The following is a 23,623-nucleotide window of genomic DNA, read 5'->3' on the forward strand; positions in this document are numbered from 1 at the left end:
ACGTTGAGTGGTTAGCTGATGATGTCCTACAGTCAGCTTGCCAGAGCTCGTAGGTTAAAGAGAGCACAACACTTAAGCACACAAACATACGGTATATTCACTGGAAAATAAATATGAAGGGAGCCCTGAACGCTCATCCTTGTATAAATGTTGAAATGTCCTGTTAAAGAAAACAGAAACCAATAGGAAAGACGTTATGCTCATTTGTGGAAAGTAGGAAAACAAGAATGTGAGGTTTGTTGTCTTGTCATTAGGCATGAAGGAACTCTGTTTTGGAAAAGGGATCCTGGTCTGCTCATCCCTCATCCTTTTTCTTCTGTCTGCAAAAAGGAAAAAAATGATGGATAAAAAACACTTCTCCATCCCAGCGTGGCAGGAAAGATATCATCCTCACATTGAACCTCAGCACAGGCCAAAGCAAGGCCATGTGGGGGCTGCAGAATGCAGATCTGTGCTGTCAGAACAGCCCCCAGGACAGTCAATAGCCAGAAACAATCCTATAATATCTTAGCCTGAAGTATTTCCAGTATTCAACCCCACAGCAAGAGGTGGAGAGGGAACCAAAAAAAAGCACTTTAATGGTGATAAATGAGCAGAGCTGACTCACAGCAGGATTACTGACATGATCTAACGTCATGCTGACGCTGAAATTATTATCTCTACGAAGGATCATTGCATGTGATCCATAAGCAGAGGATCATTGCAGATGCTGACCCTACTCCTTCTCAATAGTGCTGCTCCTCCCCTTAGCGCTTAGACCCCCACTCAGCTTTCCACTGGGACAGAAATGGGAGAAGGGGGGGTATAAGAAGTAAAGAGAAAACAAGAAACCTTATCCTAACAATCTTATCAATACAGAAGGGATTCATGGATTTGCAAAGTGATGCTTTATTAATTGTTTTCCTTGTCTTTCCAGAAGTTCCTTTGGAATCCGTGGCAAAAATAAGGTTTGTTTCATAAAAAAATAATAAAATATGAGTAGTGAAGGAGCACTGGAAAAGTAAACCAGACACACTGGTTATAGTGCTAGATGAAGGAAATCTCATTGCCTGGAGTATAAATTAACAGTTTCCAGCTCTCAACCCTAATGTATATCTACATGCATATGCCTGAGTGGTTGCTGCAATTAGCAAGAGTAGGAAAATCCAGCACACTGCCTGTTTTTCATTAACTCTCTCTCTGGACAACATCTGTGCACACAAACACGGGAGAAATGCTTACACTCAGAGAGGGATGCAATGCCATGCACAAAGACGTCAGGGAGTATTCATCACACCCTACCTTTCCTCTAGCTTGATGCTCAGATTTCATCTCCCCGCAGGATAGGCTCAGAGCTGAACTGTACAGGCCTGAGGGTGCCACACACTGAAAACTAATCAAATGTTAGAAAACACAGAAGCTGCCAATGGTTCCCATTGACGTGAAGCTCTCAAAGGAGGCAATGGCTAAGCAACATCATTACCCATGACAAGACAAAGAGGAGCCAATCGAGGCAAGCAAAATGGAGTTAGAAAGGTGACCTAGATGCATTCCCTACACATGTTGAGGGTTAGGTTGATCTGGATTACCAGAACTTTTTAATCATGACACAATTTGTCCCAACCAAACAAATCACTATTTTCAGCGTTAAATAAGATATCATTGCTTGATTGTGTCACTGATTGAAAATGCGTCAAAATATCTCTAGGTTTATTTCAGAAGGGTTATTATTATTTTTTTTTTATTCTCTCCAGTCATCATAGCTGTTAAAAAAAATAAAATAGCAACAGCTACCTGACGGATTGCACACATGGCCCAATTTCAGCTATCTTTAAAGAAGTTTTAATGAACCAGAGGCAGAAAAGTTGTATGCTTAACTTCAAGGATTCAGCTGTGATAAGCATATTGATTAGGAGCACATCAAGCTGTATTATGGGATATTTGTTCTTTTATTTACCATTGCTCTCTCATCTATTCTCTGCTGTAACTCTACGTCTCTTCAAAACACAGGATTAAAAGCAAAGGAAATTTCAAATAATGGGATAAAATGAATGTGCAGGAAATGAATGGGTGAATTAGATTACAGCAGATGAAACACTGAGGTCTCAAATGCAAAATGCAGGGAGTTTATTTAATTTGTTACTCTTTTAAAATGAAAATATGCTCACTGACTTGAATCAGTAATTTCCCTGTTTTAAGATATGTTAGGCCATTACAGCTAGGCCTGTTTCCAGAGCAGTGAAATAAATGGAAAACAGCCAGTCTCCCAGGGAACACACTAGCTCACTGCATTTTGCCAGCCCAATGAAACAGTGCTAATGTCAGCTCCAGAGAAAATCGTGCTTCTGCTTTAGGGCTGCGTGCAAAGGAATTGGTAATGACTAGCAACAAATGCTTAAAATGGCAGAGCAAGGCACTATGGATTTTAACTCAAGTTTTAATGTGCTTGGTAAGCACTCGGAGTAATTTATTCAAAGAATGCTTAAAAAAAAATTAAATTGTCTCCCTCCCTCTCCACCAGTCAGCATAGGTTCCCACCAATAATGATCCTGGCAGTCAGTGTGGCTGAAACACAAACACAGATGAAGAAAGCCAGAGGTGGGAACAGCAGTCAAGAACCTCCCAAATGGGTTCTGCCAGAGACACATACAGTTCTGCAAGTACCTGACCTGATTCAGGGCATCACACCTATTCACCTCCACCCCATCCCTCCAGTTTTTCCCATATGTTCTTTGGTGTGTAATTGTCTGAGAACAACAGCTGGGTGGTCAGCCTACCTGGACAGATCAGCACATCACAATTTGTGATTAACACTTGCTTTAATATTTTACAGCTCTAAAATTACCAACAACTCTGGCCATTCTAGGACTCGAGTATTTCAATTATGTTCCAGAACACCCAATAAAGGTATTAAAATCCACCTCGTACTGTTGTATGGAACCAAATGTATTTCTGCCATTACAGTCTCCAGTAACATTGAGATTACAAATTAAAAAACTATTTAGGAACTTCTTGCCACAGTAAAACAACCCAGGACTGCTGATGGACCATACAGTGCCACTAGGTAGGCCTTTCTGCCCATTTTAATGGGCCTGCTGATTAAGAACATACGGGATAGAGTGGGCTGGAAAACATCCTGTGGATTCATTTACTTATGCTTATACTCTTTGTTTTTACATAAAGGAAATACACTTACATAATCTATCTTTCACGTGCACTGATTGTTCCATGCTTTCTGCTTGATGTCTACGTTTAGACCACTCAAACATTGCCCCCAAACACTGAAGAGTTCTAACCACATGTTCTCCAGATGTATTTCATGCAGGGAGACCATGCAGAGGAATGGATTTAAGTGTCAACTAGTCAGACACAAAAACAGCAACAGAGAATTAGAATCAATTCAGTCCAAAAAAAAAAGAAGTAGTGAGTATTTGGGATTTCCTTTGTATCTATATGAGCTTTGGCTCTTTCATCATAAAAAGATTCACGTTTGCTTGGGAGAATATGTGATTGCTGGTGCTGGGGTAGAGTACAACATCCTGATGTTACTGAAAAGACATAGATATACACTGCCAGTAAAACATAATTGCAGTTGGCATTCTTGATGGCTAGGGTGAGGGACCAGGAGTCAGACTGTGATCTATCTGTAGCACTGCTGATTGTTGGCAGGTTGTTACCAGACCCTGATATTTTACTAAGTTCAACTTGAGAAAGCAGTACCTAGATTTGCAGGGCAACAAAACTGGTATCTTCGGGGCCAAAACCAGCAGATGGATTTCGCAAACAAACTCATGGAACACATGAGTGCTGAATACACTTGGAAATATGGTAACTATTAAGCAACAACAAAAAAGGTTGCTAAGTACTGTAAGCAAATCCTGAAAATTTTTCTATTCTTACTCAGCTGGAAAAGATCTACAGGAGGTCTGTGCTGCTGACTGTCCCTTCCCTCTCCCAGCTCTTCCTAAAACCCAGCCCAGCACAACAGAAGGCAGTAAACATTCTAGCAATTGAGACAATGAGAGTTGCTGGACACTTCAGAAATGCAAGCTTGAGTACTCTCAGCACTACTGTCATCTTTTCTTCCACACAAATCAAGGAGCACTAAATGTGCTCCACAAACCATAGGTGGTATTCAGCATCACAAAGCATCGCCCCAGGTAAAATGTGGCATAAAATGTGAATTTTTGTCTGTCGAAGCTGTCAACCACAAAAGAGGCAATCAAACATTTTGTGAGAGCAAGTCTAGTTTTTACTTTGTAAACTTTCCACATTCCTTATTGTAACTAGAACCTTATCCTGCTTGAAAAATAAAATTACTAAACAGAATTTGGCTGATGGAACAAGACCACAAGAAACATCCTGTTACAAAGGACCACCATCATCTAGGTCATATTTTACATAAGGTTACCGTGACAGAGCAGGCTTCTGGCATGCACTGAGATTTGCTTTGATGCTGTAGCAGTTATTTAACACCTGGAGACCTGGAGGAACTTAGCAGTTTGAGCCTTTGCCTCATTCATTGGAACCAACAATTTATGGCCTCAGGACTCATTTTGATGCAATTGATTTTTCAGGTTTTAGAAAAAGGCATAAAGAAAAGGCTAGATCCTCAACAGCTTCCAGCATGGGGGTTCATGGCAGCAGCAGGCTGCTTGAACATTTGGTCAGAGAAGCAGCAGGATGTTAATGGCAACATCCACCTCCACCCAGCACAGCACATGGTACTCAATGTGAGTGCAGGTGGTGTACCAGCTTAATCTTTCCCTCTATTTCATTGTATCCATTTCTTCGCTTCTTTACAGTAATGAGATCTCCATTAACTTCGAAAATAATAATAATCAGACCCACACAGGAAAGCAGAATGAGGCCAAGGCTGGATTTGTTTGGTAAAAAGTGCCGGAATGAACAGAAGGGAACAGACTGCCTCCTGACCTCTGCAGAGATGAGCCCGTTCTTCAGCCGCTTAATTACCCTGATGGCTGATGTCACTTGCTTAACTACAAACTAATCTCCCCCGGGTCCCATGGGCAGTCATAAATATCTCCAGGAGTACTGGAACAACTGCAAAACTTGTGGAATCAACTTGAAAGAACATGCCAGGCTGTCAAAGAGAGGACATATCAGCAAGAGCGTACAGCTGCTGCAGAACTGCCCGAAGAGTTCATAAATTCTGTGCACAGCACAGCCTGAGTGGGTGGCTTTGTTTTCTTTAATTTTCCTAATATGCTGTAAGGAGCTTGAAGTTCTCTTTGCATCAAAATGAGTCGATCAACATCCCCTAGATGATGTCTCTTTTCCTCCTGGGAAGAAACAATAGAGTTCCTGGGGAAACACTGCAGGAATCAGATGATCTTGCTTTATTAATGAATTACTTGGGATTTATCAGAATCGTTCTAAAGACGTTGCTTCAGAAGACGATGCTTTTGGTCATTATTATTCAAAGTCTGTCCTTCCCGTGAGTGCAAGTCCTCCAAGACAGCACTAAAAACATTTCCTGGATTATGGCCCTCGATTTTTACAGAATTAACTAACATTAAATACAGCTACAATTTAAGCCTCAGAATTGAACCGATACGCAGGACATTCTGCCTTCCATGATGTGTAAGACAAGAGGGTCACAACCCAGGACAGTGCCTCGATGGCAAGAGGGAAAAAAAAATGCAAGCAAAATAGGAAGATCCTGAATGCGTGAACAAGAAATTAAGCAGGCATGTTCATTTGCAGAGTTAACTCAGGCATTGTTTCCTACTATCACTATCAACTAAAAAAACATCAGTCTTCTGATCATGGCACTGAATGAGAATTTCAGCTGCATACCCATACCTTGCACAGCACAAACAAAGAAGAGAAAAAGAAACAAAATCCCTTCATTCTCGTTTTCTATTTGAAGAGTCTTACAAAAAGCAATAGTCTAGGTTATTTTGTTATTGCTGCTCCACCCAGGACCAGTCTCAACCCCCCACTAGCTGGAACATGACAATTTACTTCCCCCACCATAACAACTGGAAATCTGGACGTCAGAAATTCTTCAGGGACCAAGAAGGGGACCACACCACAAGCGTGAAGTTTCCAAAGTTGCCTGCACCCAGAAAAACATTCCCAGCAGAGCTCATAAGGAATGAAAACAAACTCTTTTATGGACTTAGGGAGAACTAGGCAGACTTTGTTCTATTTGGGAAACCTCTGAAGTTTGCTGGACTATAAGGAATAGCTAAAGATGTCATTTCTCCTTTCAAGCTTTTTGACGAATTATTTCACCAGGACTCCAAGCACCCCCTGTGCCCAGAGCTATCTCCTCGATATCTGGCAGCTCTGTCTTTCTCTGGGAATACTTCAGCCTCTCAGTTGGCTCAGTTTAACAAAGGTGGGTGATGGGAATGGAAGGATGAACTAGAGCTACCTAATGCTTCCCTCCAGGACGTGCCATATAACACATTTTTGCATATTAAATGCAAATATGCAGCCACAGTTTGCTCTTACTCTTACAGTATTAACTGAAATAAGGTCTACACAAGTCTACAGAAGACAAATAATAACTACATATGAAGATGGATAGATCAGCCTAAGCAAAAATGTGCTGCAAAGCAAGAAGGCAAAAGGTAGATTTCTCTAGAGAGAGACAGAATACATTTACATATGAAAATCAAATACAAAGCAAAAAGGAGAAAAAGGCATTGCATAAATAATGCTAGGAAAAATGAAAAATCTGTAATTTTAAACACATTCTAAAAATGGTTTCCAACATCTGCACGTGTGTTGCTCAGTCAAGCAGAGACCCTGGAGCAATAGGGTATGAAGCAGACTAAGGAACACTAAGCCATACAATAGAACATAAAAGTCATTCACAACTGTTCTTTTCAGTTTCCTTCAGCTGTGGAGAGCCACAAGAGCTTATCTGGGATCATCTCTACTAAGTTGCCTTCACCTTTAATAACCCAGTGACAGTTGTCTTTGGCTACTGTTGGTCACAAGTGGAGCACTTGGCTATACAGGTCGCTGGTGTGATCAGCTCTGCTTGTGTGGACATAGAGCACACAATGCCGGAAAGCGGCAAGAGCACATGAGGAATGAGCCATCCCTCCAGGTGCTGTGGTGCCTTCATGTCCTGGGCCCCTCAGTGTGGGATACACACACGGGATTCAGACCGAAACAGGAATCTGAGCTGAGAGGAACTTGGGTAGAAGCACAGACTGAATCTTCTTGTGCTCCAGCTCAGAGATTCAGCCTGCTCAGCTGAAGAGTAAAGCCAAAGAGTTCACTCCTCGGGACTGAACCCCAGGTCTTGGCCTCTACTGGAGCTGTTGCTTTGCAATTCACATAGAAAGATAGCACAAGAATTCTATCACATTCTCCAGATTCTAATGACGACAGCCCCTCTCCACAGAAAACCTGTAAGGTTTTTTGCCCTTCTTCCCCCTCTAGGGATAAGTGATCACTTTCTGTTACTGTTGATACATGAACATTACATTAAGTCATCTATACTGGCACCTTTTGGTTGCCTCATTGATTTCTACTCTACTAGGCTCGCAGTGCATATTGCTTCACTTTTATTGGATTTTCCAATCCTTCTATAAAAAAACAACTAAAAAGGTGCAAGGCAGCCCATCTCTTTTCACCCAGGCAAAGTCACTTGTAAGACTCCTGAAGTCAAGTGGGGCAGAATAAAGTCTGCAGCACTGCGCATTTCTCATGTCACCCAATGAAGCAGTACCTCTAAAGTGGACACCAATTAAATTCCAAAAAACAAAAAGAGAACACCTGCTGATTCAATAAAGAGCTACTTCACACTTTCCTGTGGTTTCCACAAGAAACATGAGAGGGGAATCAGCACCACAGCTGACCTCGCTCTTTGCAAGAGATGGCTACCTTCCTCCTGAAGCTAGTGCCAGCACTCCACCTTCTGTGGGGTTACACCATAGAAAAACATCTGAAAGTGCCACAGGTAAAACCAACTCTGAGAGAAAAGTAGGCCTGCAAACATTTCCCCCTTGATAGATGTGAGCTGGTGGTGGGCACAGCAAATAGGACCTAAACTGAAACGAAACAGAAGTCTTACATGCATGGCGAAGTCTGTAACTTCAGTTTCTGCAGACAATGAAAGTAGGGACTGTATGAAATATCTGAACTACTTCTGGGTGACTCACGAGCTGACCAGACTGAAGGAGAAAAAACAAGAGAGAGATTTATTCAACAAAATCCTAATCCTCTGGGAAGATACGATGGCCAAGAAATTGCTGGCTGCATCTGAATTTTCTCGCCTTGAATTCAAGATGAAAGATGTACATCCTCAGGCTGCTTCCAGAGCTGCTTGAGGGGACTTGTTGGATAGCTGCTTACACCAGGCTCCAGGAAGAAAAAGCTTTTTTTCTGTGATTTTAATCTTTATTAAAAAAAAAAAAAAAAAAAAAAAAACACAACAAAAGTAACCATATCTCTACATGAAAAAAACAACACTGCAACAGCTTTGCTTTACTCCTCACCAGTGGAGAGGGATCTCTTTTTATTCACAGTGCATGGTATCCAGGCAAGAATAAGCTCTACAGAAATAAATGAGGGCCACTCTCTATCAGCTAAGATGAGCTCCTGGCTGCTAAGCAGCAGAATAAGTTGTAAGCCCCCACCTCCCCTCCAAAGAAAGCCTTGCTGTGAAAATGAAGCTGCACTGAATATCCTGAAGGTGATGGTAATTAACAATGAAGATGGAATGTTCAGAGAGCAAGCTGTCCTCACATGAGTAGGTCTGCCACGAGCATCTCTGCATGAAGAGGTAAAATTCTCCAGGCAGGTAAGGAGTACACATTTCCATCTGAAGAGCACTAGGGAAGAAGTTAGCAAGATATAACTTTCGGGGCTTCTCTAAGCACTGAGGAGCTTTGTTGTTGCTGCTTCAGGAAGAAAACATTTCCTTAGGAACTCCGTTTGGAGACATTTTTATTGCAGAATCTACTTTGAAGCATATTAAACTAAGTAGGAATAATAAGATGCTCTTGTTCCAGAATAAGAATTTCTCAAGAAATAATCTACTGCACTCTACATTCACAGCCTGCCTCGATGCAAATGAACTCTCAAGTGCCAGCAAGCCCTCAGACAGAACCTCTCCCCAAGCACTTAGCAGCAATGGGTTTAGACTCCGGCAGCACTATGACCACATAAACCAATGTCAAGGTGTTATTTTGCCCTTATCCTTAGCCTCTAAGAACATCACCAAGAAGAAAAAAAATAAAAAATCAGAGGAATCAGAAGGGAATCAGAAGGGAAGGAGTGCCACTGAAAACACCAGGCAGGCTGAGACCCCAGACTAACATGAGCACTGGAGAGTAAAGGTTTATTTCAAAGCCACTTACAGGAGACACTTCTCAGCTGCTGGATCCAATGCAGGGCAGCCAGCCTGCCTGCAGTGAATTACAGGTTAATTTCCAAGGGATTCCAGTTCTGATCCAGGAGAGCAGAGCTTGCTATTCCCCATTCTTCCCAGAAGAAGACAAACATAACTTTAAAAAGATGTTACTCTTGTACCATCTCTTGGAAAAAAGCATTTTTGCAGCTCCACTTTGCCACCATTTGATAGATCATAGAATCATAGAATGGTTTGGGTTGGAAGGGACCTTTAAGATCATTGAGTTCCAGCTCCCCTACAATAGGCAGGGACATCTCACACTAGACCAGGTTTTGCTCAAAGCTCAAAAGGCCTGACTGGCTTGTTCTGCAGCAAGGAACTGCATCCTCCTTTTGGGTATCATGACTTACCATACTGTTATTATTCGTAACATATCTGTTCTGCAGTCACACAAAAACCTGGCTCATGTTTGACCATAACATAAGGCAGGACTCAGCTTTTTTAATATTTTGTGTGCTGGCTCAAAATTGAGTTTTTCTTCTAACTTTAGAAGGAAATGTTTTTGTCATAAAGAAGTCCTACACATTTTTCCTTTCTTCCCTTTTTTAACTGTGAAAACAAATCAATAGTTGATTTTTTTTCTTTCTGTTCCCAATCCCCATCCCCTTCGTATTTTTTTCCCTCAGTGATAAAATGACAAAAATGTGGGAAGAGAGACAAGAATACAAGATTAAAAAAAAAACAAATACAAAAGTGAGTTCTCACAGTATTGCTAATAAAGCATTCTTTGAAAATCTGTGGTATTAAAAAAATTAACTAGCTTTTCAGTCATCTCCAATCATCTATTACATAAAGAAAAATATTAAAACCAATCTCCATGTCAGAGTACAGATGAAGGTTGTATTACATGTTCAGCAAGGGGTAATAAGACACCAGAACCTTGAACTTGGCACTATGGAACACATCTGGAAATGGTTACTTAGCAGCCATTCCAAAAACTAAGGGCCCAGTTTTCCTGGGAAAGATGACTTTCAGGGAGGTGGTTATGTCACTGCTCCTGGAGGTATATAAGAAATGTTTAGATGTTGTACTAATGGACATGGTTTAGTGGGGAAATATTAGTGGTAAGTGGATGGTTGAATTAGATGATCTTGGAGGTCTTGTACAACCTTGGTGATTCTAAGATTCTACGATCCCAAACCCACATTCTAATTCCTTGTCCGTAAAGCATTTAATAGAATTTTGTCCAAGTGTTATCCATCAAAACAACTTGCACAGTTATATTTCTTTCGAGATAACATTAAGCAGGATTGGTAAGGCATGTATGTCTCCTTTTGGCTGGAGCATGTGCCCTGTTACCCCCTTCTCTCAATCTTTAGAGTGCAAACCAGGACCACATTGAAAGAGAAAGATGACCTCTAAAGTGCTGTTCTCTCAGGGAGGAACTTGCTTTCATCATGAGTTCCTTCTACTTGCCCTCCGAAGGAGATATAAGCGGCAGAAGTCAAGGAGACACTTTATAAATGTGTACACAATACTCTGACACACACAAAACAGGTGAGCAACCTGTTCAGGGGCAGAGAAAGAATTTCATCCAGGTGCCCTCATGTCAAAGAAAAGTTTTCAGCAGCCAAGTCCTAGCCACACGTGAATGCAGGCTCCTTAGAGGAGCAGCTACTGCAGAGGCAAAAGGAGAAGGAAGGCAAGCACAGGGCATCTCTGAGACAAAGGAACTGAAAACAAAATGAAAACAAAAATCAATTCAGTTGAACTGAGTCAGGGCAGGCAAAGAACAAAGGGTCAGAAGACAAAGCTAGAAACGATAGACTAGCAAGATTAATATCAGTTGTGAGGAAGAGCTTAGATGCTACTGAAGGAGAAAGAAAAAGCTTAAAGAAAAGTGTGAAAACAAGGAGAGAGCTAATTGTGAAACCAGACATGCTGCTACAACACCTGCAGCTTGATCAGTACATACCTCACTGTTGCCCTTACAGAAAGGGCTTCAGCTCACAGCATAGACTCCTTGAAATTAATGACAATTACTCACTGTGAGCCATTGCTTTTTCACTGACAACAGAGCCACTCGGGTGGGATCTAAAGACAACACTCAACTTCTTTTTTTTTTTTTTTTTTTTACAGCCCTGTTCTGATTTTTGCATATTCATGCTCTGGTCTAACTGCATTTGGGCATGACTTCAAGATTTCCCCACTAGCACCTGATCCACCAGCACCATGAGACCCAGGGAAGCCAAGCTCCTTGGGGAAAGCTATATGCACAGTGCAATGGATGCTCTTGGCCATAAGCCATACCTCCTACAGGCCTGCTCTCTCAATGAGGCTCAGAGAAGCTATATAACATGAGCATAATACCACTCCCCAAAAGAGCTGCCCAAAGCTATTCAGAGCCTTATGCATGTAAAATGGCCTCCATCTAACTGATAATTGGGAAGAGACAAACATCTTCAAAATCCACCTGGATTTCAGTTTCCTGCTGAAAAACAGACCACATTAAGGGGAGCTAAGTGACCATGAAGTTCAGCTATATCAATATTTTCTCTTTTTCCTGTCCTCAGACACCAACAAAGTGCCACAGTGTACTGTTACAAAGATGACATGCTCTGGCTTAGAGGCAGATTGGTTAGGGGTGGGAGGAAATGATCTTCAAGGTTAGTCACAAGTATAAGCAGTGAAAAAACATTGCAAAACCAGTGTGTTTAAGAGATTAATTGGGCAATCCCACCCGGAGACAAAGCAAATTTGCCTGCTGTTGTGCAGTGAAGCCTTTCTCAATTCTCTCTTGAAGACCAAGGGCTCCTTTAACTCTGATTACTGTAAAGAGGATTAGTAAAGCAGAGGTAGTCAAATGCCTGCCCTGGGCAAAGAGCAAACTGAATCAAACAAAACCACTTGACATTTCTTAGCTGGGTAGGCAAAGCTGACCTTGTTGTCCTAGGGACGAGGAGTTAAGACCAGTCCATTCCTACTACAGAAGATGCAAAGTGAGCATGCAGGTCTATGTCTGCCGAGCTCAGCTTCACTGTCCCACTGCTGCTGAAGGGATACAAAGAGCGAACAGTAGGAGTGAATAACAAAACCACAGAGCCAGAAAAATTTAACCTCATTATAAATTTCCTCCAGCTCAAGAAACCAGTTGCGTAACCTCTCATGCCTACCTGAGACCACAGCAGTTTGATTCAGAATGTGCTATCTTGTAATACCTGATATCACTTTGGGTAACAGAAATTCTTCTTATGGCCTATTTACATCAACATTTTTAAGAGGTGCTTTTATTTCTGTTACTCCAATATAGGCACTTTATATTCTCAAAACAGCCTCCCTCCCCCGGGATACTTCACACTAAAATCCCATCCAGGAGATTTACAAGGGACAGACAATAGTGTTTTTCATGTTGCTTTAGAAGTCAAGGAGAGTGTTTCCCTTTGTATTAAAGCTTAGGAGCTGTGCACTTAAAGGAAAAAAAAAAAAAAAAGTGCTAGTGAGAAGGATGAATGCAGTTCTAGCAACTTTAAGAGAGCCCTGCAGCTCATTTTATGGTTGGGCTGTTGAATTCTGTTGTCTTTGTCTGCTTCTCATCATTAGGTTTCCTGAACCCCTACAAAAGAGACCATGAACTGCAGCTTCTGTTTGCCACGCTCCCTCATTGCTTGTAAGTGCTAAGCTGTGGCTAAATGAACAGTGCTCCCATCCAATCCCACCACAACATACGCATAATATCTTATGTACACAGGACGCCATTCATTTCATAGAAAGAGTTTTCCTTTTCTTTTTCTTAACTAAGAGCAGTCACATCTGGGATGGCACTTTGCAATGGCAAAATGTGAGATGCATTCTCTTATGTATTGCAGCTGGGAGAGGAGGTCTGCAAGGGGTACTGAATACTGAAAAAGAATGGAAGCTCAGCATTTTTGTACTTTTGTGGCAGTAAGACAGTATGAAGCCCCTTAAGGAGGAGCTTCTATTTAGTTTCATTCTCTTCAGTAACAGAAATGCAGTCAGCAAGCTGAAACGTTGGCAATAGTACCACAAAGGGCAGTCCTGTGACTGAGAGCTGCTGCATGGCCAGAGCAGAGCACCGTCCTGCACTAAGAAATGAATCACAAGCTATGTTGTGATACATATGGAAACATTCACTTCTTTGAGCCTAGATGTAACCAGCGTAGTATAAGCATTTGCTTCCAGCTGCTTTCATTTCGCAGAGAAGACAGAACTGAAACCTGACATTAATATGACAAACATGTTTGTATAAGATTCATGTATTCTATGGAATTCTATGTTTTTTTTCCTCCTCTGTTAGGAAATACAGCTGAGAAATGAAGATTTAGCTTGCTAAAAGGAAAAGTACAACAATTAAAGTACACAGAATGAAGTCAGAACTGACACAAAGCTAGGATTTATTCCAACACAAATTCAGCCTCAGGTGAAGTCCAGCAGACAATGCCCTCAAGCCCTGAGGATCCCAGCACTACCACAGAAGGCACTTTTTCAGCTCACTGTTTTCCTCCAGCATGGCTGCTAGAACCAAAGCATCCTATACCAATACCTATGGAACACAGTTCCATTTTTCTAGGTGAAATTTATCCTCCAGAAACTGATAAGCAAGATTATCACCTGTGTTAATTCAGAAAGTTTCTTTTCATGTGTAAAGGCTTCATTAGCTGCATATGCTCTTGTATTTAAAACATGCCCTGTCCTGTCTTTCAGCGATCACTTACACTCTTATTGCTCTAAGATTTATGCTTAGTGAAGGAAGCAGAAAAGCAACTTTTAATCCAGGTGCAGCTTATTTCTCTTATTTCTTCAGAATGAATGACGAAGTTAAGCAGAAATTCCAAGCAGGAGCAACAAGTCCCTGAATGACTCTACACATTTGCAATATGTCTGCCACAAGGGAAAAAAAGAAAGAGAAAAAAAAAGAGGGGAGGGGAGGAGAGTCCCAGTTCTGTTGCAGCAACTTTACTCTTCTATTATTTCCTTCTGGGATCCTCCAGAAATATATAAACAAATAAATAAATAAGAGAACATCTTGAATCTGTCCTAAAATAAAATCCTTTGTAGCACACAAAGGGGAAAATAGCACCTTAGTCATGCAGAAAGCAAGCTCAATAACCCACTAGACTGGTGAGTTATTGTACAACAGCAGAGATAGTTGGTGGAAACCTTATTTTCAGGTAGTCTGTCCCCTTCTATCCCATTGTTTAAATATAGAATTAAAGTTTGTACAAATGTTGTCAGGTTTTTTTTTTTTTTTTTTCTGCCCTCTAGTGGGAAGAGAGTGGGGGTTAAAAACAGACAGAGAATGTTAACTGAAAACCAAAAGACATTGACCAGTGTAGTCTGGTTTTTCATTTCATATCATCTGATTTAAGCTGAAGCTAGAGGGAGCATCCATTTAAACAGTGGTAATGAAAAGAGATTGATTGAAAAGTCATTTTTGCTCCATTTCTTATGGATAAGAGTCCCAGGTGCCTGTTTTCCTTACATTTTCTTTTTAATGGCTGCTCCCTGTTCAGCCCATAATCTTCAAGGTCAGCTTCAGGTCAAATTGCATTTAGTACAAGATGATCTGCATCTGCAAACCCGGCTGTAGGATCCCTCTCTCATCTCTATAGCACTGGATTTTCCATTCTGGGCTCCCAGCTCAGCAAACTTTATCTAGATTAAATGCTTATAGGACCATATTTTATTTCTACATTTAAATGACATCATGGACATCACACTGGCAAGCATATTACGAAGACAACAGATAGCTCCCATTCTAACAGAAGATGCTGAGTCTATGAGGACCAGTCCATGCCTAAGTACATCTAGAGTTGCTAGAGCTGCAGGTGCTAGACTTGCAAAAGCCAAAGCATACAGAACAAATTTCAACATGCGAGCCAACAAGTCTCCTACAACACTCCACGTGCATTTGTGGCCTCCCACAAAGAAAATCTAGCAGGCAGAGGAAGGAAAATAAGACTAAGAACACTGGAAAAAAAATACTCTTGTTGCCAGATCTTAAATGAAATTCAAGCCTTTGGAAAGCTGTCTTAACGTCAGCAATTAGAGGGTAGGAACTCGTAGACAGATTTTGCACACACGTGCATATTGCGTGTGTATGTAGGCATTATCTGATGTTTGGTTCCAGCTGTAAGACAGAATTATCTATCTACTTACTTAAGATACTTGTCCTAGAAGTGCAATGTGAAACTAAGACAGTAAGTAGCATATATTTTTTAAATAAAATATTTTCTGAAACAAAAATACTGTTTGGTTTTCTTTTTTTTATTCTTTGGGGGGGAGTGGAGGGAAGGAACAGAGGGGAACTGTTTTTTCACTTTTCAAGAGAGGCACAAAAAAAAAAAAGATCCAAAATCATAACTTCAGAAAACTTCTCAGAAAGCTGAACAGCCCACAAGAGATGAATTCAAGTTGTAAAATGAATTCACTTTTATTTTTTTAAACGGTAAAAACTCTCCAGTAGCAGCAGTGACTCTATTAGAAAACGTTCATAAGAGTAAACTGAAAACAGAACCCTCTACATCCTAGACCCTATTCCTACTTTCTCATCCCCAAACATGACAAGCATCAATGCTCACGATGAGTGTCACAGCCTGAGGAGGAGAGCACTGTCCAACCTTTGGATGTAAAGGGTACTCATGCGATGCATTCTCTGTTGACTAACTCTCCATCTCTGACCTCGAACTTCACAACAAGCAGTTAAGAGCTATCAGAAAAATGTCCTAAAAAGGCTGACCTGAAGCATTGTAATAACTCTTAAAAGACCAAAACAGAAACAAAAGGTTTGTAATCCATCTTTCTGTGAAGAGGCCCTTTGGGGTTTTGTCTGCCTTTTAATGAAGAGAGCTACAGCTCAGCAGCTGCACCACGTGTGAAATATTATGGCACTTGTTTTTAACTGCTGGGCGAGGTGTTTAATGATTCTAAAGAAGTCTGGCTACTGCTGCTAGCACTCCACAGCAGAAAGGAGAATAACATTTGCATCTGAGTTTACAGTACTCTCACATCTACATGAATTTGGAGCATTTTCATCAAAATCCCAGTTCTTCAGTATGAAGTATGAAGAGGGATGACCCAAACAATGCAGGTCTGAATGGAGAGAAGCATTTATGGTCTTTTCCCACAGGTACACAAATGTTCTTGTTTAGGTTTTCCACATCTGGATAAGGTGGAAGACAAAAGTTCCATAGTCAGGACCAAATACATACTGATGCATCAAGGTTATGTAGCTTTCTTCTCAGGGCATCTTGCCTAACCAGATAGTGGAAGCTGTAAGAATATACTGGTGTCAGGCCCTAGGAAACTTGTGTGGATGTTACAGTAGAGAGCAGGAAGAGATGCAGCTAGCCCAAAGACAGGTAAGGAGTTAGTTACAAGCTTAGTGCCTTAAAAAAGACGACAGATCCAGAACTGAATAAAATATTCAGAACAAATTAGAAGAATGAAAAATGAAAGCTTGTAACTTATCATTGATTCCTCTGTTGGCTGATTATCCAGGCCCAGGCAGTCAAAATACTGCTCTTCCATATATAAGATGCTGCTTGCACCTGGGGAATCTTTGGGATTAGCTTCCATATCTTAATACTTCAGGTGGTGAGTATAATCAAGCATTCGAGAAGAAATCTCTCTACCGAGGAAAAAAATCCTGACATGTTCCATACGCACTGATTGGGCTTGCATTTGGATATTAAATCTGCAGTATCTAACTCTGCCAAAATTCCTCCCAGGACTCCAGAAATAAAATTCCTTATTATGCCTTCACTTGACTGCCCAAGGGATCATTTTCATCCCTTCTTTTGACCCTACCATGCAAAAGTTTCCAAAGATGGAGCAAGCACCCAATTTCACATCTGGCAATGCTAGAAACAACGCAGCAACAGCCTTGAAATGTTTGCCATTTCTACTTGTCTTGACACTAATTATACACACAAGGCAGCTTCATCTGCACTGGGCAGAATGGCTCGATGCACAGCGGAGTTCAGTGCCTTCAGATCTGTGCATTTCCAAGTGAGTGAAGCGTGCATTATAACTGCAGTCACAGCAAGTTTCTGATGTGCTCCTCCAAGACTGACCCCTCCTTTCTTTTTTACATTCCCCCTCTCTGTTTTAATTTTCCTGTAAAATGCAAAGTTTTTCTCAGACAATCAGAGCATGACTTCCATCCAGTTGCTTCATCAGGCTAAATTTGCCACCTGCTTTTTCACATCCTTTCCTCCCCCCCCTTGTTGTATAAACTCTCCATTATCAAAATAATATCACTTACAAAACACCACCTCAGCAGCATGCCTCAGCCCTCATTTCACACGGCTCTGCCAGCAGCCATGAACAGAATCAAAGCATCCAATTAAAAAACCATATTCATTAACAAACACCATGTGTACTATAATGCTCTACATTGACTATGCTACCACAGGAGATGGAAAACTCTGAGTTTCCCTGCACTCGCTATGGAGGTCTGGTTTCTAAAAGGAAGTGTTTTACCTTTGCTACTCACAGGTGGGTGAGAAGAGGCTTGGTACTTCCTTAGCCCATCGGGCTAGGACAGCAGTAGTAACAGCTGTTGACCTTCTGCCTCAGAGAGATGCCAGATATGGGACTTGGCCAATATGAGAAACATACAGAGAAGACCATGAAGCCATGCCAGACCTTCCCTACTGAGGTCTTTTGGTACCAACAGGACCAGTTGCAAACCAATCTGCAGCATTATGAGCAACCAACGTAATAAGCTCTGCGTAAGCTTGATTGATGCAACTCATTGGTTAGGCAGGGCCACATCCGAGCTGATGTAGTAAATTAACACATTCCCTTGGTTTCAGGGAAGTTGCATTGATTTATACCACCAACAATTTACCACCGTGAAAAGTCACATACCGTAAGTACAATATTTCAGACCTATACAATGAAGCTATACGAACACATGCCAGGATTATTTATTTATTTGTACCCACAAGCCTGGGATTTACAGCTCTTTATAAATATGAGCTGGGTAATTTGCTTTCTATTTTTAGCAGGAATGCTTTGTGCAGGGAACAGCTGTCAGCCAGTGGGAGCTGTGCTTCTCAGAGCAGCAGCTTCAGACAAATAGAGGCCTCTTAGAATTACACTGGAGAACTAGAGCCATTGCTTCACAGTGGAAAAGATGCTGAAGATAGTAGATAGTGAGAAAAATTATCACTCAACTGAGAACCACTCCCCGAATTTTTCCATCGTTTCTTTTCCTACAGGAAGGAGCCTTATGCCATCATATTATATGTATGGATCTTGAACTGTCAAAAAACCCAGAATAATCTCAGAGCCCATTGTTCAGTTTCGACCAAATTCAGCAGACGTTCACAAATCTCAGGATTGATATATCCTCACAGATCTCTGGGTAGAGGTGAGAGACTCCCTACTATCTCCATTACGGAAAAAAACATCACATGAACTCAGCCTTCTATCAGACCAACAAAATTAGGCAAATCCAGCAAGTGAATCTGTAGGAAACCCAATCTGGTATTTCCATTTCTTACAAAACCGTGATGTTGTAGGCACTCACCTTGGCACACGAAGGAAGCAGGCGTTTCCCCAGGATGGACTCGTGCAGTGATGAACACCACTTTCTGTTCAGCACCTGGGCGCAGGTTCACTGCAGCATTGGCAGGTGGCAGAAGGAAAAAAAAAAGAGACAAAAGATCCTTAAACTGGGTTCCATATGTAGGACACAAAGGAACATTAATATTAAAGCATATCCTTTTATTAAAATTGGTCATACATTATAAATAAGCACAATCTATAATTAAAGCAGGCAGCGTCACTGGGTCTCTGTACCAGGCCACAGCAGCAGACTGCACAAGGGCTGCAAATCTAATGACACGCAGCCAAACCTGCAACAACAAAGTTAGCTCTCTTTTCAAAAAACAAGATTTACTACAGGGAGTTTAACTGCACTGTAATTGCTCTCTCACTTGTGATAAATATCCCCCTGGGGCAACAAGAACAGTGGGGGTCCATTCACATCTTAAAGCCAATTGCACCCTGCATAACACTTGATGCAAGCCTTAGCAGCACCAAAGCATGGTGAAGTGCTCACCGATTACATTCGTTATCACGGGCTTTGCTTTGAGAGATCTTTCGTCTCCTATTTGGGTCCTCATCTGCTCTGATGAAAAGAGATACTCAGGAATATCGAAGTATGGAAAGGAGATCAGAAGTAAACTGGGGTGAGACAATAACTACATGAATTGCGTTAAGGAAATTACTTGCCCTGTTACATTAAATAGCAAGTACCTCTGAGGTGGACCATAAAAGGAGGCTAATTGAGCGCTTAATTCCCTCCCCCCTTCTTCCCTTAAACCGCACTGCTTTGGCCATTTGCTTAGTTGTAAACAGGTTGGGTCACACAGCGTGTTCCCTCTGTGCAGTGATAGCATTCAACAAATAGGAAATAAAAATTATGCCTCTTCAAAGTGGTTTTGGGGATTTTAAGGACCATGAGGGGTTAGGACCTCAGTTATTATCTTTCCTAGATCTGAACACACACAGCAGGGGAAGTACTGGACACAGCAGGATTCAATTTAAATCTCTGCTGTGTAATAGTTTTTACATTGAAAGGCAACTGAAAACTAAATCCAAGCTTTAAAAAAAAAATTAAATTAGGTATATGCATTACATGCATATCCAAACATAGAAAGATATTTGGGGTCTGAGATCACCTCAGAGTTTTCTGGTTGGTTATTTTTCTGTTAAAAAAAAAAAAGTTCCTGGTTCTTATAAGTGTTCAGTTCTCTCAGTTTTCACATCTAACAAAATCACAGAAATAATCAATACATTTTGGTTGGTTTTGATTGTTCTCTGGAGGCAATGGGACAACAGATCTCTGTCAGGCATTTCTTTCCTTAGCCCTTCTACATGTTCTACAGCTGCTCACCCTGCAACTTGACCAGTCATTCATTCTTTCATACTCCAACTTCACCACTCTTGGCATTTCAGAGCCCCAGAGGCAAAGAAAAATAAGAAAGAATGTCTCTGACAAACATAGCAGATGTGGGGTCAGTTCAGTCTGCAGAAAAAAAAGTGGGAGGCAGTAAAAAGGAATACAACACCATCAACTAGAAGTTGATGACCACTCCACATCATTTGCATTAACACTGAGCAGTGTGGGAGGAAGGAGATGCATCAGCAAACCAACTTTAATGAGCAGGAAAGGAAGCCTATGGTGACAAGTGGAGTTTTCCAGGGAACTCCAGGAGGCGTTTTAATTTTAGTCTTGGTCTACCTGAGATTATTTCAACTGCAAGTAAGTTAAACTAATTTCCTTCCCAGTCAAATTTATTTGCTTATGAGGGTAATAGGTGAGATCCCTATCTCTATCTCAACCCACAAACTTTTTCATCTCATTTTCTCCCGTCCCACTCAGTCAGCTGGGTGGGAGTGTGGCAGCCAGCCAAGGTCAACACAGTAAAATCAGCAATAGATACAGCTACAAATCACTATCTTGTATTTCAACATTCAACTAAAAATGCATCTTTTCTATACCAGGATGGATGAGACCAATAGAATTTGTAATAAAAAAGGTTAGATGTGTACCTTTTCTCAGTAGATGCCGAAACCTAAACTACAGACAGGCACAACCCACTTAGCCATGAATTATCCAACTTGACAAATGGAGAGAATGTACTTTGCTGTGGTACCTCATGCCCCTACAGCCACCGTAGCAATGAATCTTTGAAAATATCAGATGTAAAAAATTTTCCAAGGAAAAAAACATATCGATTTCTGGAATTATTTTCTACTCTTACTTCTAGCAGGTGTGTTGAAGACTGGGCTAACCATTTTCCTTCCCATCTTAAGTCTACTACTGCAGTCACCATTAACTATATTTGCGTTGCCTGAAGAATTTGACTGAGACCTTAACAATTTGCCTCTGTATCTATTGGCAAAACAAATTCCACATTGCCTTCCTTTCTCAGGTGTTCTGCAGTATGAGATGGGCTGTTGCCAGCATTTTGTATTCAAAACCCTGTGAGCCGAAGACTCCACAGAGGAAATGAAAAGAACTCTATTGCATTACACTTCCCTGTGCTGTCTTGCCTTGTCTGTGTCCAACAGAGCTACAACATCTGTGTTGAATGCAAACACTGATGTCGTTGCTGTCCTGGCTGTCTAGTCTCTGCCACGTTAAACCGCTTTAGCAAATCAAATCCAAGCAGCATTTACTGTACTCTGGCTTTTCCTGAGGGAACAGATTAGCACCTAATACCATTTGTTCTTGTTACTTCTGGTCACAGATGTCATTTCAAGTAGGAGTGCACATCTCAGCACCACATGTTGTAAAAGTATGTCATTTTTGGTCCCTACCAAATCTCACTGGACAAGGTGGAGTTGAATAAACACAAGCTCTTCTTGCCTGCTTATAGTTGGATTGCAGGCCACTTCCCAACATCCCCTTTCTTAAGACTCACGTAGGCTGTGCAAAGAAACTAAGCAGGTAAAACGGGTGCCTTTCATACCACAGAAATAAGCAAAGACTACACTACAATTTCTGAAAGTCAGATGTCTATTCTGAGTCCCTTTTCCCTGGAAGGGGCATAAGCAGGATCTCAAGTGCTTTGCAGAAGAACGCACGGGAGGTCAGCTGTGTGCAGGGGAAGCACCTCTACAAGATGCCCTCACTGCCTCTCTTCACCTTCCACCATGTTTAGGTAGTCCCATGTAGAGCACAGAGGAGTTTTGTTCAAAGCCCCACTTGTACCTGGATTCTACCCAGCAATGGTCTTGCTTGGCATGCTCTAAACTGGATCCAATCCTCTCAAGTTCCAGATTTTCATTCAGGCTCTGGCCCTGACTCTGTCAGGTGCTTAAATACATGATTTAGTTTGACAGACTTCTATTGTGTTTAAAAATGGGCTTAAATGTAAGTGTTGGCAAAAGAGCTTTGCTGAACTGGGGCCTTTTAGCAGGAAGCCTGCTTCTGAGATCATTGTCACAATGTTTTAAAGTTGGAGATTGTGCAACTATTATCCTTTATTGCCCATTTTATACCAAAGTCTCTCTTCTTTCTTTTTTTACATCCCTCTTAAAAGCAAAGCTATTTTGGAGCATTTAATATTATTTAATCTCTCTACTCTGGCAGCATAGAAATTACAGGAACCATTACAATGGTCCTGTGTGCGTGTATGCTTTATTGATATATATGCTGACCTAATATCAAATTGATTTTGCTCAGCTTTTCTGCTGACCATAGAAAAATGCAAATTGGGTATTATATTTGCACACTAATTTTACTGGGCCCTTGTGTCTTCATAAAAAGATAAAGTTTGGGCTAATAAAAATAAAACATTTCTGGTGCTAATATAGGCAAATGTTTATGTAGGCAGGTAACAAATTGGTTTGTCATTTAGGGGAACATAAAGAGCACTAAAATCATCTTTAGGCAAAATAGATTGGGGACTTTTGCTTAGCTTTTAGCTTTCATTTGCAAAATCAATTTAATGTAACACACTGTCTCAAAGACAGGGTGACACAGGATTAAGACATTCATTGTATTCCCCCTCCATAACTGCTCCTTATTCAGAGACCATGAGATTTAGGTTTGTTCCTGCTTAAAGCAAATTAAATGTACTCCAACCAAAAGGGAAAAAGGAACGTTTAGGGTTCTGCTGTACGTGAGCATCCTATAGGGACAAACACAGAGGAGGAATAGGAATGAGAGGCTCAGAGTGTTCCAAAGGTAGTTGTTGAATGAGTTATCAACACTTTTCAGTGCCACCAGGAGTCTGAAAGTGTAATACGTGAACGGTCTCCTTGCCTAGCTAGTTCTTTATTCCTCCTTCAAGTCCTTTGTAACAATGCCTTTCAGGTCTCTTTAACAGCCAACAACCTCTGCTGAAATGCAGCTAAGTGAACGTCAATGACAGTTTAACTAGACAGGCATATATCAACAGCCTAACTTCTATTTACTGAAATGAGTTGACCCATTAAGTTCTTTACTATGAGAGTGGTGAGGTGCTGGAACAGGCTGCCCAGAGAGGTTGTGGATGCCCCGTCCCTAGAGGTGTTCAAGGCCAGATTGGATGGGGCCCTGGGCAGCCTGGTCTAGTATTAAATGGGGAGGTTGGTGGCCTTGCATGTGGCAGGGGGGTTGGAGATTCATGATCCTTGAGGTCCCTTCCAACCCTGGCCTGTGTGATTCTGTATTTAAATCCCAGAGCAGGTACTATTTCCATCCAGCTTTTGCTTTGCATCCTTTACTTCCCCTTCCCTCCCTCAATTGCAAGGTATTTTGGAGGGGTTCCGTGCAGCAGG

At 41.3% G+C, this 23,623-nt stretch overlaps 1 protein-coding gene and 1 long non-coding RNA gene across 4 annotated transcripts in view; one reads left to right on the forward strand and one right to left on the reverse strand.

The window, feature by feature from the left end:
• The window catches only part of LOC116234502 (BEN domain-containing protein 5), an 854,963-nt gene that overhangs the window by 186,699 nt on the left and 644,641 nt on the right, over positions 1-23,623 (reverse strand). For all 3 annotated transcript variants that reach the window (XM_090146639.1, XM_090146640.1, XM_090146638.1), the window contains exon 7: positions 18,876-18,965. In XM_090146639.1, coding sequence (XP_090002765.1) covers positions 18,876-18,965 — 90 coding nt within the window. The remainder of the gene's footprint in view (positions 1-18,875; positions 18,966-23,623) is intronic.
• Positions 10,312-13,712, forward strand: LOC149916884 (uncharacterized). Its single transcript, XR_016469408.1, has 3 exons — positions 10,312-10,382; positions 12,920-12,986; positions 13,635-13,712. It is a non-coding gene; the product is annotated as an uncharacterized LOC149916884 (long non-coding RNA).

This window comes from Phasianus colchicus, chromosome 9 (genome assembly GCF_987193195.1).
Source record: "Phasianus colchicus chromosome 9, bPhaCol1.hap1.1, whole genome shotgun sequence".
Taxonomy (NCBI): Eukaryota; Metazoa; Chordata; class Aves; order Galliformes; family Phasianidae; genus Phasianus; species Phasianus colchicus.